General features: G+C 42.6%; 1 protein-coding gene across 1 annotated transcript; it reads right to left on the reverse strand.

The window, feature by feature from the left end:
- Window positions 1-4095: 4095 nt before the first annotated feature.
- Window positions 4096-11594, reverse strand: LOC133898700 (AT-rich interactive domain-containing protein 4-like). Its single transcript, XM_062339373.1, has 16 exons — window positions 11255-11594; window positions 10557-10772; window positions 10290-10481; window positions 9623-9676; window positions 9146-9234; window positions 8813-9065; window positions 8667-8723; window positions 7597-7628; window positions 6946-7081; window positions 6688-6861; window positions 5554-6147; window positions 5329-5466; window positions 5127-5225; window positions 4715-4815; window positions 4534-4624; window positions 4096-4439 (listed from the first exon to the last, which is right to left on the reverse strand). The coding sequence occupies exons 2-16, from the start codon at window positions 10719-10721 to the stop codon at window positions 4320-4322; spliced, it is 2295 nt and encodes a 764-aa protein (XP_062195357.1). The 5' UTR covers window positions 10722-10772; window positions 11255-11594; the 3' UTR covers window positions 4096-4319.
- Between the last annotated feature and the right edge of the window lie 3828 nt (window positions 11595-15422).

Consider the following 15422-nt stretch of genomic DNA (forward strand, 5'->3'; position numbering starts at 1 on the left):
CCTTTCCAGCTGAGGCCCGTGCCGAAGTCCTCTCCACACCAGACCTTCGCTAACCTGAAGGCAGGCCCACATCGCGCACCGAAGTCGGGGCCTCCATTTGAAGTCCTACCGGATGGGCCTTGCCGGCCGAAGGCCTACTTCACTAGTCGCAGCTCGACTGGGCCTCACAAAAGCCCGCACGTACGTTGTGAAGCCTGGCTGACGTGCAGCACATGCGAGAGTTGCAAAGCCTACTGATCCGAAGGCCCATGCACTGCTTGCGAAGGATTGGTCCAAAGGCCCAGTTGTCTGAAGGCCCACTGGACAGAAGTTAAGGTGGAATGGGCGTGGTTGTCCGAAGGTCGGGTAGCCCGAATGCCCGGGTCAAAGGACAACGCCCACGGGTCCAAAGGCCAAGTTGGCCGAAGGTCTAGTACGAAGGCCAACGCCCACTGGCCTGAAGTATTAGTTGTCTGAAGGCCCATGTGCAGCTAGGCCGCGAGCAAGTAGCAAAGCCTGGCATGGTCTGAAGGCCTTCTCACTCTTTGGAATCGGATCCCCACGGATGGCGCCAACTGTTGGAACTATTTTCTGCTACAGTGGCCAATGGGGTTCGTACCAGGCAAAGAGAGGAGAGTGGATGTGGGAGGAATCAACCCCTACCCTTGACCTCTTGGGTCCTTTATATAGGTGGGGGAAGAGGTAAATCTTCCTATCTAGCTCTTGGTGGGGTACAAATATTACGAGGAGACTCTTGGATCTTTAAATGGGTTACTTTGATACATGTGCTTCTTTGAGGCCTGAGCCTTTCCCCCAAACTCAGTAAGTAACGGCTATAAATGTATACATATCTCACCTATAGTTTAAGTAAAAAACTGACTTGAAAGCAAAATCTTACTCTCAAAATGGGCCAAGACAAGAGAAATTAAAAGGTACTCTTCCACATAGTACAATATCTACTAATATAGTCTCCAGTAATATCTTAAAACAAAGACAATTTACAATTGTATAAAAAAAATCAAACAAGCATGCACAACCTCTCGACATGGCGATTGCCAAACAAACACCCACAATGCCCATATGTCATAGTATCAATTCTCCAGGGTTTCATATTCTTCAGACGGTATGAGAATGTATAAATGCCATGATGCAACTCCATTTGAGAGTTTAATGTTGGACGATGCTAGCCTCTCATGAAACTCCATATACTGGCACAAGTCACGGTGTAATGGCAGTGACCGGCATTTATCTCCATATAATATGCAAGTGTATGCATATGACAACAAAATTTAAAAGTCATTCCCATAATGTCGTAATCATCACCAATATTAGATTTATGCAAAAGCATGAATAATGCTCATGAGATGGCATGAATGCAGCATGAAGTACATGATTAATCGATTATCATACACCCATGAGCAAGTGCATCACATATTCTGAAATAAAACATGGGTAATAACCAGTCGGCATACTTTAACTCATTGTGACAATCAACATAACAGAATCGATAAAGAACTATCATAAGCACATCCTAAATTATTGACTACCGAGTAGAACCAAATGTAGGTACAAAAGTAAGCCAAGTTATTCCCTTTAATAATGCGTACTCCATTTTAATTAATTTAAAGGGGTGTAAGACATGAATATAAATATAACAATAGCTACACCCTTACATTACTTGCCTTTTACCAATTGCGATGGAGAAAGCCCGCCTAAACACGATCGGAGGTAGCACCGCCTGCACAAACACTTTTAAGTGCCAAGGATCGACAGTAGCACACAAAAGCAAAAATGCACGCTCCCTACGCGGAAACCCCCGCATGCATGGCATTATTGAAGTTTATGTAAAATTATTTACCACTTTGCTTTTAGGTTCCAGGATAGTACTAGTTATAACCTTTAAGTTATACAACGGGAACTTAAACTATCTGAGACATGATTCATTAAGTACCCCCTAACCTTCTTTCTAATAGACCGCTCTTCACTAGTTAGCAAATCATCAAACAAGTAATAGTCCGATGCTGCGGATGAGGGTGAAGATAACCACCAAAAATACCACACAACACCGAACTTTAGGTTCATATATCTAAGTTCACATTGTCAAGCTACATAGAAAGGTTTAGTAATCTAATCCTCGCCCAACCATGATCAAGGTAATGCTAGAAATAAAGCAAAGTAGGTCAGGGAAGAAGAGGATGTGATTATACGATTAAGATTGCACAAGCTATGAAAGGAACCCATCCAACCAAGAATGAGCCCATTGATTGTCGACATGTAAGCAATGGTATCCTTGCCAAAATTTAACACCATAGTCTTATTGATGTTTGCATCGACCATGGACTAGCATAATATTAACTGTTGCAAATGATGATTCTGTAGAGCCAAAGCAACATGACCAATGCCATAGAGTTCTAATTATCGACCCCAACTAGCCTAGGAGCAACTGAAGACTACTTAGGAAATACTCTTGACGTGAAGATCACGGGTTGCTGGTGGACTTGAGTAAATCATGTGAAAACCTTCCTTTTTCCCTTCTTTTCCTCTTCTTTCTCCTTTCTCCTTTTCTTTTCCTTTCTTCTTCTTTTCTTCTCCTTTCTTCTTTTCTTTCTCTCCTTTATTCCCTTGCCTTTGGCTATTAGCCAGCTTTGTTCCCTCTACCGTCGCCGGCTGGTGGAGTTCCGACGACGGTGGTGTAGTGGCGCGGCGCGGCAGGATGGCCAAGCGTCGGCTACATGGTGACGGGTGGTGGCGAGCTTGGTCGTGCGGTGCGTAACAGCAGCCGAAGGGCGTGGGGCATTGATGGCGGCTCGATGGGAGCACGACCGAGTGGAGGGGGTGGCGACTGCACATGACCGACGGTGGGGACGGCACCTCGGTGATTGGTGAGCTACGGTGGCAGCTAGGGCAGCAATGCGACAGTTTGGCGGTGCGGCAGAGAGGCGACAACGAGGTGGGGAGGGGTGGTGCGGAGACGTAGCATGTGACGACGACCAACGGCAGGCCAATAGGGAGGTGACGTCTAAGGCTTGAGCCGACTTTGGAGAAGTCTGGATGGATCGGGGTGGTGACTAATCCATCCACAACTTTATCCCTTCTTTTTTATTATTTTTTTAAATCAATGGTCTAGAGTTATTATGCTCGCTACAGGTCATAGTATCCGAAATGGATGTTTAAATAGCAAAATAGAATTATCTTGATAAGATTTACACATCTATGATCTCCCATCATTAATTTGAGCAACAGATTTAAAAGACAAATATTCGTGTTTCCATGGTCAACACACTATTTTTATTTATAAACAATTTGGTATTACACGCACGTAGACTCGTAGGTGCTGCGCTTTGTTTCGTAATTTTGCCTTCTATTGAGAGTTGTCTAACGTGCTGTCCCAAGATGAAGGCAGTGCGACGAGGGTCCGCAGTGCAAATCTGTAACGCACCGGTAGTTTGGCTCGAACGCAGCGCGACTCGTACACACCTCTGTGATCAAATTTACACTAATACAAAAGGAAAATGTGCAGTAAAACTGACAGAAGTATTTATCCTTCCCTGACAAGTCTCTCCCTCCAAGAATAACAAAGCAATAGGCAGTTGGTAATTACAACGGTTTATGCGCTTAAACAAAAGCAATCAAAATGCAAAGTTGTAAGGCAAAGGTCTGAGTGTCCAGTTACCCACACGTAACATGCGCAATCATGATACTCCTGACCTCAAAAGGAGTGACGACCAAAACTAACCGTCCAGCTCTACGACTAGATGGCAGCAGCAAGCCTCAATTTTTTGTAGCTCGACTTGGATCCAGCAATCTCCAATGAGAAGGCAAAGCTTGGCCACAGAAAACCCAGGAAAACTTCCAGCTTTGCCATTAGGGCAGTTCAGCCTTACAACAGTGATACTGATATCTAGAAAAGAACTAAAGCAGGGAGATAAATCGACATGATACAATGTTCTGATGTCTTGATTAAGTGTCATTCAAGCCTAGCATTAACTGTTGTGGTAATCATGTCAGTACATGAAATGTAGCTTACAGTTTTACACTAGGGACACCGTTTCTTCCCTAGTTAACAATATACTACTAAAAAATGTGCTCAAATTCAACTGGCACGGGAACAGAAAATACATGTGAACTGATCAATTAATTTAAAACTTACCGAGTTGTCAGCGATTACAAGCTATAGATAACATTGGAGCCTATGTGAACCAGATTAATCAGATAGTACATCAGCACTAGACATGTTTAGCCACTATAGTCTAGCCACCCCATCACCGACAAAACGCCAAAAGAAAAAAGAGCAAAAGTTAAACATTTCGTGGTGCAGATACCATATTCGTTATACTTCCTTATGCAGATGCCATGTTTGCGAAGCCATTGCCTACTCTTACGGGCAGTGGTGGCTTCTTATATTTTGCGACGCTACAGTGGGGACAGATGTATTCCAACCCATCTGTCTTTGCATAGTCCTGTAACCACAGGAGCCCAGATCAATCTATAGCCTTATTTTGAAATTCGTCAAAGAAAACAAAATGTTTGTTCAAGATCAGCAAGTGTGTCTACCTTGAAAGTGCCCAGTCCTTGCCGTCTATCACAACCAAAGTGGGCCCATTCTCCACACAACCCACAGTTCACCCAATCACCCGGAGCGCTACTGCAAATACATAAAGGAACAAGTTAGATTCTACTGACATGCAAAAGAGAGTAACAGCAGACATAACAGAAGAGCATCATATCCACGAACCTGTGGCAAAGCAAGCAACATTCCCCATCGACATCATCATGCGCAAGTTCATATTCCAGCAAGTATGTCTCGTAGTGCCTTTTTAGCGTGTTCCCAACACCCTAAATGTAAGTGTGGGGATTATTAGAGTGCATTTATTATATAGAAGTAGTGAACCAGATCGCCAGGTAGCAGCTATATTCCTGGAAATACCAACTTTCAGAAAGAAGTAAACAATTGACACCATGTACTCCATACAATAGCTGAGTTAGTGCCAGTGCAAAAACTTGGAAGTGTTTTTCACATGCTGAGCTATTCCGGGGTAAATCTAAGTATGATTACATCACAAATACACAAACATGGTAACACAAAATAACAGATCCAGTGTCTTCTTTCGTAAGATGGTAAATTAAGAAAACATATACATACATACCGTCATTTTGTTTGTAACAGTATGGTTGCGCATCTTTGAAAAGACTTGGCCTTTCCAATTTATGCCGTTGCCAACATAAAAGCCACCTCTGGATACCACCTGAATGATAATTAATTATCATAGTTGTCAGAGAAAGTATTATATCAGAAGTTTGTTGCCTCTCCACAACTGATGCATGAGAATAGCAGGAGTGCAGAATAACCTCTTTGTACAAGTTATATAAATCAAGGCGCTTTGTATTTAAGACTGCATCAGGAAACTCAGCCATTCCTCCTTGAGGTACAAGTCGGGTGTGGCCCCTCTGAAGTAGAAACTGCATGACATCTTTCAAGAAGCCTTCCTGCAAAAGATACCACCAAATGTGGTGAATAATTACATGGAAGATATTTCAGCACAAAAATAGAAGAGGATGGACCAAGAAGTGTACTTCAGAGCAAACTCGGATAGGCAACCGATCGCATCCGTGTTTCTTCATTGGCAGAGGATTCAATGGAATTGCTGGTTGAACACGCAATGCTCCAGATGAAGATTTCCTCTGAGATGCTGGGGCAACAGGTATCATATTATGCTTTAATGGCGGAGGGGCTGGCAAGCTAGGCTTAACTTGACTAGCATCATTAATCATAGACTGAGGGAAACTGATAAAAGGATGCATTTGTCGCCTGGGAGAGTGGGGAATGGGTCTCATTGTTGCAGGCTTTAACCCAGGCTTGAATGATGATAGGGAAGACCCTTCCATCAGACGCTTCTTGTCCTCTACAACTCCATTTGCACCGAATGAAATTTGTCTTGACTCTAGACTTCTATTCATTCTATCCTTCGTAAGGGACGCCGACCATCTTGGTAGATGGTGATATGGTCTGTTTTCAATAACTTGATCTTTGCACTGGTTCGTGCAAAAGAAAAGAAGCCGGTCTGCATCTTGCCTATCAAATGAAGACACTGGTGTACCATTTACACAAGCAACTCCAAGTGCAACCAAGCTTTTGTAAGAGACTTCTGGAGCAAGATGTTTCAAAACCTAGACAGTTAAAAATAATCTTCATTCAGTGATGAAACAGGATCCGCTCAAACATAGCTATGTAAAGGGGATGATAATCAAATCAATACCAGGGGAAGAGAAAATAAACCACCACATGATTCAGACAGCTCGATCGTTTTGTAACAGACCTTGCTCTCGAGAAAAATTAGTCACGCGGCAAAAAGGAAAACAGAATCTTCATAACGGAACTATGCATTAAACAGTGCAAGCTACTCCTATTTCCAAATAAAGGACATTCCAACCTTCTTAATTCTTAGATAAAAGGAATGCCCAGCTTTACTAATAAAGCCAAAGTTCAGATAATAGCAGAGGAAGAACAGGGGACACCAGTTTACACTAAAGCACTAGGGTACCTAACATAACTAGTAACACTAGTTTATAATCCGCAAAGCAAAAAAACAATATACAAAAGTTTGCACCAAATGATAATGGAAACAAAAAATGGGTAAATTTTAAGACATCTAAACAAATGTAACAATCTGCTTATCGCATTTTTTGAAAATTTTGAAGAAAATTAACCTGTGCTGCCCACTTAGGGAGGGTCATCCAGACTTCAAAAGTGGAAGCTCCACAAGCCATGGACATGGAACTCAAAGGCTCAGCTGAAGATGGCTTTTTATCCTCGCTATTTGATAGAGCACGAACTAGCTGGCTCTTCTCAATAATTTGATTCTTGATGTGGCTCTCCAGTAGCTGCATAAGTTATGAGGCAACATATGATTCTTTTCACATCAAGCTAATGACTCGGAAATGCTCCATAATTGCGGACAATGATACCTGATCATCAAAACAAGTATGAGCGCTGCCAGAAACAAGAAGTGACACATGTGTAGAACTGCAGGTTGTGATATCACAACGCATTGTAACAACCCCATGTGAAAGAGTCTCTGCTTCAAGAGGTGGAGGAGCAGCACTGAAAAGAGATGCTGTGAGCTCCTGCTCAGAACAAAATAAACATTTCTGGCAAACAATGATATTAGAAATGCAGAACTACAAACTAAGAAAAGCAGTGGCATCTCAAATCCCATGAGAAATTGATAAGTTGATATAGTAAAAATATAGTGGCATGCCTATATACCAGATGATCAATGGAAATATTGAATATGTGTTACCACTACGTTTTCTTTTCAGAGGAATGTAACCTCAGTTACTGTTTAGTTAACATTTCATAGGCAATACTAACCAAGATACATTAGTTCATTTCATATGCCATCAGGTTTAAGCTTCAAAACATCCTGAGATCAAAATTATCAATACGATTACTAATGCAAGGATACAATGCATGCTAAGACCAAGAAAACTGTCTATATAATCACTAAAGCAATAAGCTAAGGCTACATTGCAAACGTGACCCATGCCATTTAATACCAGAAGTTATAGGATATGTTGCTTAATAGTTAATACACAATGCACAGCAGTTCAAGATACCTGACTCGGTTCTGAAGTTTACTCCCACGAATCTGAGAAAAGGAAAACTCAAACGTTAAGAGGGTCCTATAAACCTATGCAAAAAAATTTAAAAAAAAATACTTGAGAATTTTCTGAATATTTGTTCAACAAAGATGCCGCTGAAGACGCCAACATTTAATATATCAAAACAATATTTTTGTTGTTTAACAAACCAAAAACATGAATCAAACCTATACACTAATAACTTCAAATGGGTAACCCTTCACTATGCATCATATTTTAATGGGGTTCAATGCATGCTTCTTTAGAATTAGAACATTTATCCGGCAAATGTTCTAAATAGTGGTAAGCAGCAGCCGGTGGGCAGTCACCCACCAATGGGGCAACTGGCGCAGCGAAAGGCACTGCCCAACCCCCCCCCCCCCCCCCCCCCATGGGGCACATGCTGGTTTACTCGTTCCATTACAACTCGAGATGTGCCACCACCTTGAATAGTTATGCAGTATGTGCCCTTATATGAGATTTACTAATTCAGATGTACAAACACTTGGATGTACAATTATGTAATGAGTATGTATATGCTGCGTTCGTATTAGCAGGTCTCCCTCTAACTTGTACATGGCTGCTTACAAGGTCAGATACTAAACCATAGGGCAATACTAAAAGTTTAACAAGTTTACGTCACCTCCAATAACCCAGCAGTTTAATGAACTAGCTCTTTCGTGTAAAAACCACTCATCTATGCATAACTCAATACTCCCTCTAGTCACAAATAAGTGTCGTTTTGGGTTGTGTGCAGTCAACGTTTTCAAATTTTGGCTACAAATTACTCTTTATGTATTGAGTTTGGATATTTAAAAATGATACATGTAGATTTGTCTTGAGAAATAGTTTCATAGTAGTATAACTTTGCAATATTCTATAAACATATTACACCAAAAAGTAGTAGTCAAATATGTGTATTGGGGACCGTGTCGATGTCCAAAACGACACTTATTTGTAACTGGAGAGAGTACTTCTGAAATCTAGATACAGAAATATAAGCAGCAGACAAGATGTCCTTGATAATTAGAAGGATGGGCCCATACCTCAATATTCAACAAAGCATTCAAACCATCTTCTATTGAGCCCAATAAAAATGCATCCTGCAATAGAGACAGTTGTGCAATCATTGGTTGGAACAACTAAAACATCAAATGATTTGAGAAAAAATAGGAAAAATCCCTAAGCTTACCAGCGTGCATGGCACCCCACAGACAAGAAACTTCGTGTTCACATCTTGGTCATAGATTTTAATAGCCGGAAAGGCTTCAGAGCAACCTTCTTCCTTATCCATTTCATGCTCAGGAGGGATGATATTTATCTTTGGAGCATCCCCTAGTAGACGAGGCCCAAGCTTAACGCTTTGCACATGGTTATTTTTTACACAGTATAGTCGAAAAGAGGCATGTGCGAGTTGAAATGCATCCCAAGTATGGCTGCAGGAACTGAAACCAGGAATACTCAAATATTAGATGTAAGGAAAATCAAATGGTGCAGATTGACAATGCATTCATGATGCTGATACCTTTGCACCACTGACATCAACGCATGGCGAAAATGAGATGCTGCATAAGATGAAAACGAATTCCTCCAATATATTACATATGGTATCCCCTGAATGATAGAATGTCAACATTACATATTCCAAAATGCACCAAAATTCCAAATTAAATAACAGAGTAGTCGTTTATTTTAAGGGAAATCTGCTTATTAGCACAGCGAAATTCTCTGAACGTTAACAGGCCAAAAGCAGAAATGGCGGCCTCGCAATATTACAAACATATAAACGTTAGAACAATCAATACCACCTATATTTGTCAAAACTATATAGTATAAACTCCGGGGCCAAAACTTTTTCAAAATCCAAAAAAACAACGAATAAAAAGTTGAAGGAGGTTGTAATAAAGAGGATGGCAAATATACATGCATCACTGTCTAGATTAACTCAGGCAAATGTACAATAAGAACCAAGTCCTTGAAAAGTTATTGAAAAACAAGCTACCTTTGAATGAAATGCTTGGGCAAGCTTTTCTCCAATAGGAACTTCCAAATAAACCTGTATTAGTGATTAGACAGTAAGCTTACTAGCTATACATCAAAATGAAAACAAGGAAGTGAAAACCACATTCACAGAAGTAAATTGTATAAGCAGAAGTAAATCACAGACAAGATTTAAGAAAATACTTAGACCACGTGGCATGTACCGTTAACATTAGTCACATCAACCAAACCTCAACAATAAAAACTGAAATTCAGCAATTTCAGGACATAATACAAGCCAGTAAAGTGAAATATCCGTATCCTTCTCCAGAGCAATTTGAACAACTTTAGCACCCAAATTGTATAGACCATATCTGATCAGTAAATGCAACTTCTAAATTCTAATGATGTGTGATTATAGCTGGAACTAAAGAAATAATTCCCCGAGGGTTAAAAATTCAAGTTTCTCATTAGGTACTGGCCATATAGAGTTTAGCCTAATTCCTCTGTAGTATCAATAACATGCTTCAAAAGTGCTTCTAGGCCATAGCAGCTAGAATGCAACTACAAGCTAAGACGGACTAATGTCCGCTTTTGCATCTCGTTGTTTGCCTGTCAAGTAAGAACTGATGAGACAGAAAATTGACAGAAGAAAACGCACTATTCATCCATAAAAGTTTGGAGCTTACTATGGTCGGAAACGGTGGCCTAATGAGTGAGCTAATCGTCTGCGGGTCAGATACATCATCATCGCCCCATACAAGTGTACCAATCTCCTTCTCATTCTCTAGTTGCTGCCCCTGGAGATACAACAAGTTGGGCTGCACCGCCCGCTGCGCCTCTCTAAATTGCTCTACCGTGGGATTGATCAGCGTGTGCACCTGCATTCCCAAGCCCCCTTTCATAAGAATTCAAAAGCAAGTATGTTTCCGCACTAAACAGCAAAACAAACTGACCTCCAATCTCCCAGACGAGCAAAGCTCCGGGACGGGGTACGACAGGCGCACCCGCTTCCCCTCGGGCGACAGGCGAGCCGGTGTCCGCTGCTTCTCGGCAAACTTCCCACACAGCACGGCGAGGAGCGTGCAGTTCTGCGGCGAGGTGCTCTGGATCTGAGACATGGCTGAAGAGATAACTAGCTCCCGGACCTCAGCTCACGCCACAACTGAACCCTGCGACGGGAAATTTGGAAGAACCGATCAATAAACCCCCAAAAAATCCAACCAAATTCCGCAGAAACCACCACCAAACCAAATCAACCGGCGCACCAGGATTCCAAATCGAAGGCCAGGGCTAAAAAATCCGCTACCCCTAGGCCGCAAGGACGCCGGCGACAGCGCAACCGGAAGCAGGCGAGACTCGATTTTGGGGAGAAGAAAGAGTAAAGCAGTGGGGCGAGAGAGCACGAAACCCTAATTTAGCCGCGACAACAACAACACGAATCCCGCTCCAGAAACGCTAATATAGAAGGCAATGCGAGGCCGCGGGTGGGTGGTGATTGGTGAATCGCACGCGAGCCTCCGGTCCAAATCCAGTTCAGTCAAACAAGCATTACACCGAATCTCCAAACGAGAAAAAAAAAGAAATCCACCCAAATTAAATCAGAATCACAAACCCTTCCCCGTTAGGGGTCCAAATAGAAACGAAAACGAACCGGCGAGAATGGGTGCTGATCGGTGGGCGCGGAGCAACGGACGAGACGAACCGCTCGGGCCGGGAGATCGCCAGTTAGGTGCGTGCGCGTGGGTGCGGATTCTTCCCCTCGCGGATCCGCCTCCTCACATCGCTGTGCGGCGGCCTGCTGCTGGCTGATGCCGCCGCCTCGCTACCCACCTTTCCGCGTTCCTTTTTCTGGGCTCGGCGTTGGCCGCGACGACGCTGATGATTCATTACTGCTGGAGGAGGATAAAACAAGAGCGCGGATTAAATTAGATTTTCAAATCGGAAGAGGAAAAAAGGCATTGGTTTTGTTTTGTTTTTTGATGAGATGGGAGGAGGGATACCTGCACCGGGCCCGATCCGACGCCGCTTTTGGGGCTCGGGGGCGTTGGATTTTCCTGCCTTCTTCGCCCAATCGAATCTGCCGAACGGCTGCTTGGTTCAGGATTCGCAAAGTTTGCTTGCTACGTGTGATGGGAGCGTGCGGTGTTGGCGCGGGGCCGTGATTTCTTCCGTGCCGTGCTGTCGGATGGGTGTCAGATTATTGACTGGAGCGAAGGGGGCACGGGTGTGAGTGTGCACAAGACCAGTGGGGTCCACTCTCCAGCCCTGGGTCCGGCCCGGTCCAGTTTTCTGGGCTATGGCAGGGTTACGCCTGGTCCAAAACCTAGTACAGCCCGACGTTTTAATTGTACTTTGATTTTTGTGAGGAGGCATGTTCGTTTGGCCTTCTATTTTTTTGGAAAATTGTTTTTTTGGTTTTTTAAAAAACTATTTTAAAATTTTAACTTAACTTTGATAACATATTTTTAATTTATCAGTATATCACTTCTCAGAAAAGTGATTCATAGCTTCTAGTTTATTTTTTTAAAAGCAGATTTTTGACTTTTTCAAAAGCTATTTTTTATAATCTAGTTTTTTTGACTTTTTGCTTCTGATAGAAAAAAAAATCAAAGTAAAAGTCAAACAAACATGTCCTAACTACTTTTTCGCCTTTTGACTGAAACTATAAGCCTCTTTGATGACCCATCACGTCCAACAATTTGGTCGAGCGGGGCTGGATTCTTTTGGTCGTGATGAATTGGGCTAAGAGCATTTCAAGCAGGATTGATAGTCATCAATCTAACTAATTCTTTTTATATTGATGGTTCGATAGACATCCTAAAACAACATGTAGTTTCGGTCAAAGGGAATATCTCCATTTTAAAGAACTCATGCATCTTCTTTTTTCTTCTTGTTGGTATTAATGTCTTGGTATTCCATATATACTGTTTTGGAAAAAGAGGTAGTTGGAAAAGAAGCGGGATCACCGATGTCAGGTGCGCCGAGGAGCGGTGCAGCGGTGTGCTAGACCTGGAGCTATGCCAAGGCATGCTCTCACAGGAGGTCTTCTAGCAATGGAGTGTCGTGTTGTGCGAATCCATAATGCTCTGGGACTACTACAAAACTATTGATCATTGTTGATTTTAAATTAGCATCACTGTCAATTTTAGAATAAGCAGTGCCTAAGCAACAATGATAGTAAGGCACTATCATTGCCAAAGTTCCCAACCGACAGTTGATGTATTTTCTAGAGAGAGAAAAAAAGACAGGCCACAGAGCTCGCCAACGTGGATCCCACCCTTCCCACCACTCAGCTCCATGGATCCCGCCATCGCCGCCCTTCTAGCATGCACCCCTCTAAGGATTCGGCTGCTAGTGCAGCCCCTCCAAGGATCCAGCCATTGCTCCACAGATCCAGCGCCCCTCCACAAACCTCAGCGAAGCCTAGATCAATGGCTACCTCGGAGAAGCCCTGCACACGAGCTCCTCGGGGATGAGCAACCACCGTTTGATCTGCCCTCCCATGGAACATTTGTCGCCAGGGACGAGCAGTCGCTGCCTCCACATGAGCTCCTCGAGGACGAGCCGTTGCCACCACACAGCCCAGCTCGATGGCAACCTCAGAAAAGCCCTGCATACAAGCTCCTCGGGGACGAGCAGCAACCATCGAATCTGCCCTCCCATGGAGGATCCGTCACCGTGGACAAGCAACCGCTACCTCCACACGAGCTCCTCAAGGATGAGCCACCACCGGGGGACAAGCGCATGGAGGAGGCGAGGGTGATCAACATTGATGGAGGGCGAAGGAGACGAGCCCTCGGGCCAGGACTTCTCGAGAGGAAGAGAAGAAATGAAGGGGGAGCGCGCTAAGGGGCGACTAGCTAGGGACTTAGTATTTTTAAGCCACGTCAAGTTGGTTCACTGCCGGTTCATATAAAAAGGGTAGTAATAATATTATCAATGTTGGTTTTTATTAAGAACCGATAGTGATAAGTATTATCAATACTGATTTTTTTATATAAATCGACAGTGATACTATTTTTCTTACGAACCAGCATTGATAATCGTATCACTATTGGTTTTTGGTGAACCAACAGTGATAACCCTGCAAGGATGAGGTGTGCATTAAAGATTTTGAATCATAAGATATATGGTGAGCTCTTCCTAAATATGTGCATTGATTAAAATTTGAATTTGACATCAAATGCACATATTTAAAAAATATTTTGCAAGAGCTATCCCTATATCTTAGCATCTGTGGGGTGCAACAACACATGTGAGTGTAAAAGTAAACACGTGATACATATGACAAGATATATCACACAATGATGATTAAAACAACAATACACCAATACATCGCATAGGCATCACACTAGCATAATTGAGTTTATCAAAACATAGTTTAACATCTAGCACACCACATAGTACAACACACCATTACAAAATGTCTTAAATGTCCAACCTCGGAAAGATAAAGATTAAGATGAAAAACAACTGACATTACTATTGAATACAGAACTTCCAGGTTCGGACAGAAAAATAGATAACAGGAAAGATACATTCTCTCCCCCTTTATCATCAAGTCACAAAAAAAGAAAAAGAACAAGAAAGATAGAGATCTTCAGTCGCTACCTTCCTCATAGTCATCACTCCCATCATTTGAGCTTTTCTTGGCACCTTTAAGATCTTCTTCTTCAGAGACCTCAACATCACTATTTTGAGCATGTGCAACAATAGATGTTCCGACACCGGCAGCGGTGGCTTGAGCTACATCATACCAAACCTAAGAATTTTCAAACACTTCGGACTCACTCACTTCTTATTTGGAAGCCACCGGGGATCAAGGAGGCTCAATTCCTAAATGAGCATGGATTTCTTTTTGTCGAGCCTCAAGCTTTCCCATCCTTAAATTGGTGCGGTTGAATTATGACATTTAGAACTATTTCGACTTCAAAAATAACACAAGATAAACTATATCAATTTTTATCTAAATATACTCTAGATTTATCTAGTATGTCTACTCTATCAATCAAACCACTTGTAACCTATCTAAGAAGGTAAATTGCAATAATGTAAATACAGAAACGTAAATAAGGTAGAGATAGCAAATTCGGCACAAGGATTTTTTTCCCGCAATATTGATGGCATGAATACCACCCCTAGTCCACGTTAGAGCTACACAAAGGATATGCTCTCGATCGGCACTCGGTCATGACTCTTAAGCCACTAAGTCATAAAGATAAGGCATCCACCCGGATGAGCCACTAAGCCACCAAGAAAATATCTCACCACTAGCCTCTCTTACGGCTTCTTGCCACCGTGATCACTTTGGAGCTTCAGCCACCAAGGCAAGGGTCTTCGTGTCCCCGTACAATCACCTTGCCACTGCTCCACACCGAGTCGGAGGATCAACAAGCTTGTTGGTGAATCACCATGACTCTAAGGTGCCAGCGTACCATTTGGTATAAGGTTGGATCACTCCTTTATCCACTCTCTAGGCAACAATCACATATCAACACTCTATCTAGATCTATAAGCACTAATCACTCACTAATCTTGTGTTTAATCGCCTTGGATAATCACATTAAGCACTTTGGTGTCTTGAATGTCTTCTCAGGTATACATGAACTTCTCTGTACTCCAGCAGCATGCCACATCTTCAAATGACTGAGTGGAGGGGTATTTATAGCTTCAAACCCGCGCATTAGCCGTTAACCCAACGGCTCAGAAAAGCTGTTAACACCGGATAATTCGGTGATAACAATAGTACTAACACCGGACCATCCAGTGAGTACACTCTCACAAACTAGCCGTTGGAACCCCACTCAAGCCTCTGTGAA

This window comes from Phragmites australis, chromosome 18, assembly GCF_958298935.1.
Source record: "Phragmites australis chromosome 18, lpPhrAust1.1, whole genome shotgun sequence".
NCBI lineage: Eukaryota > Viridiplantae > Streptophyta > Magnoliopsida > Poales > Poaceae > Phragmites > Phragmites australis.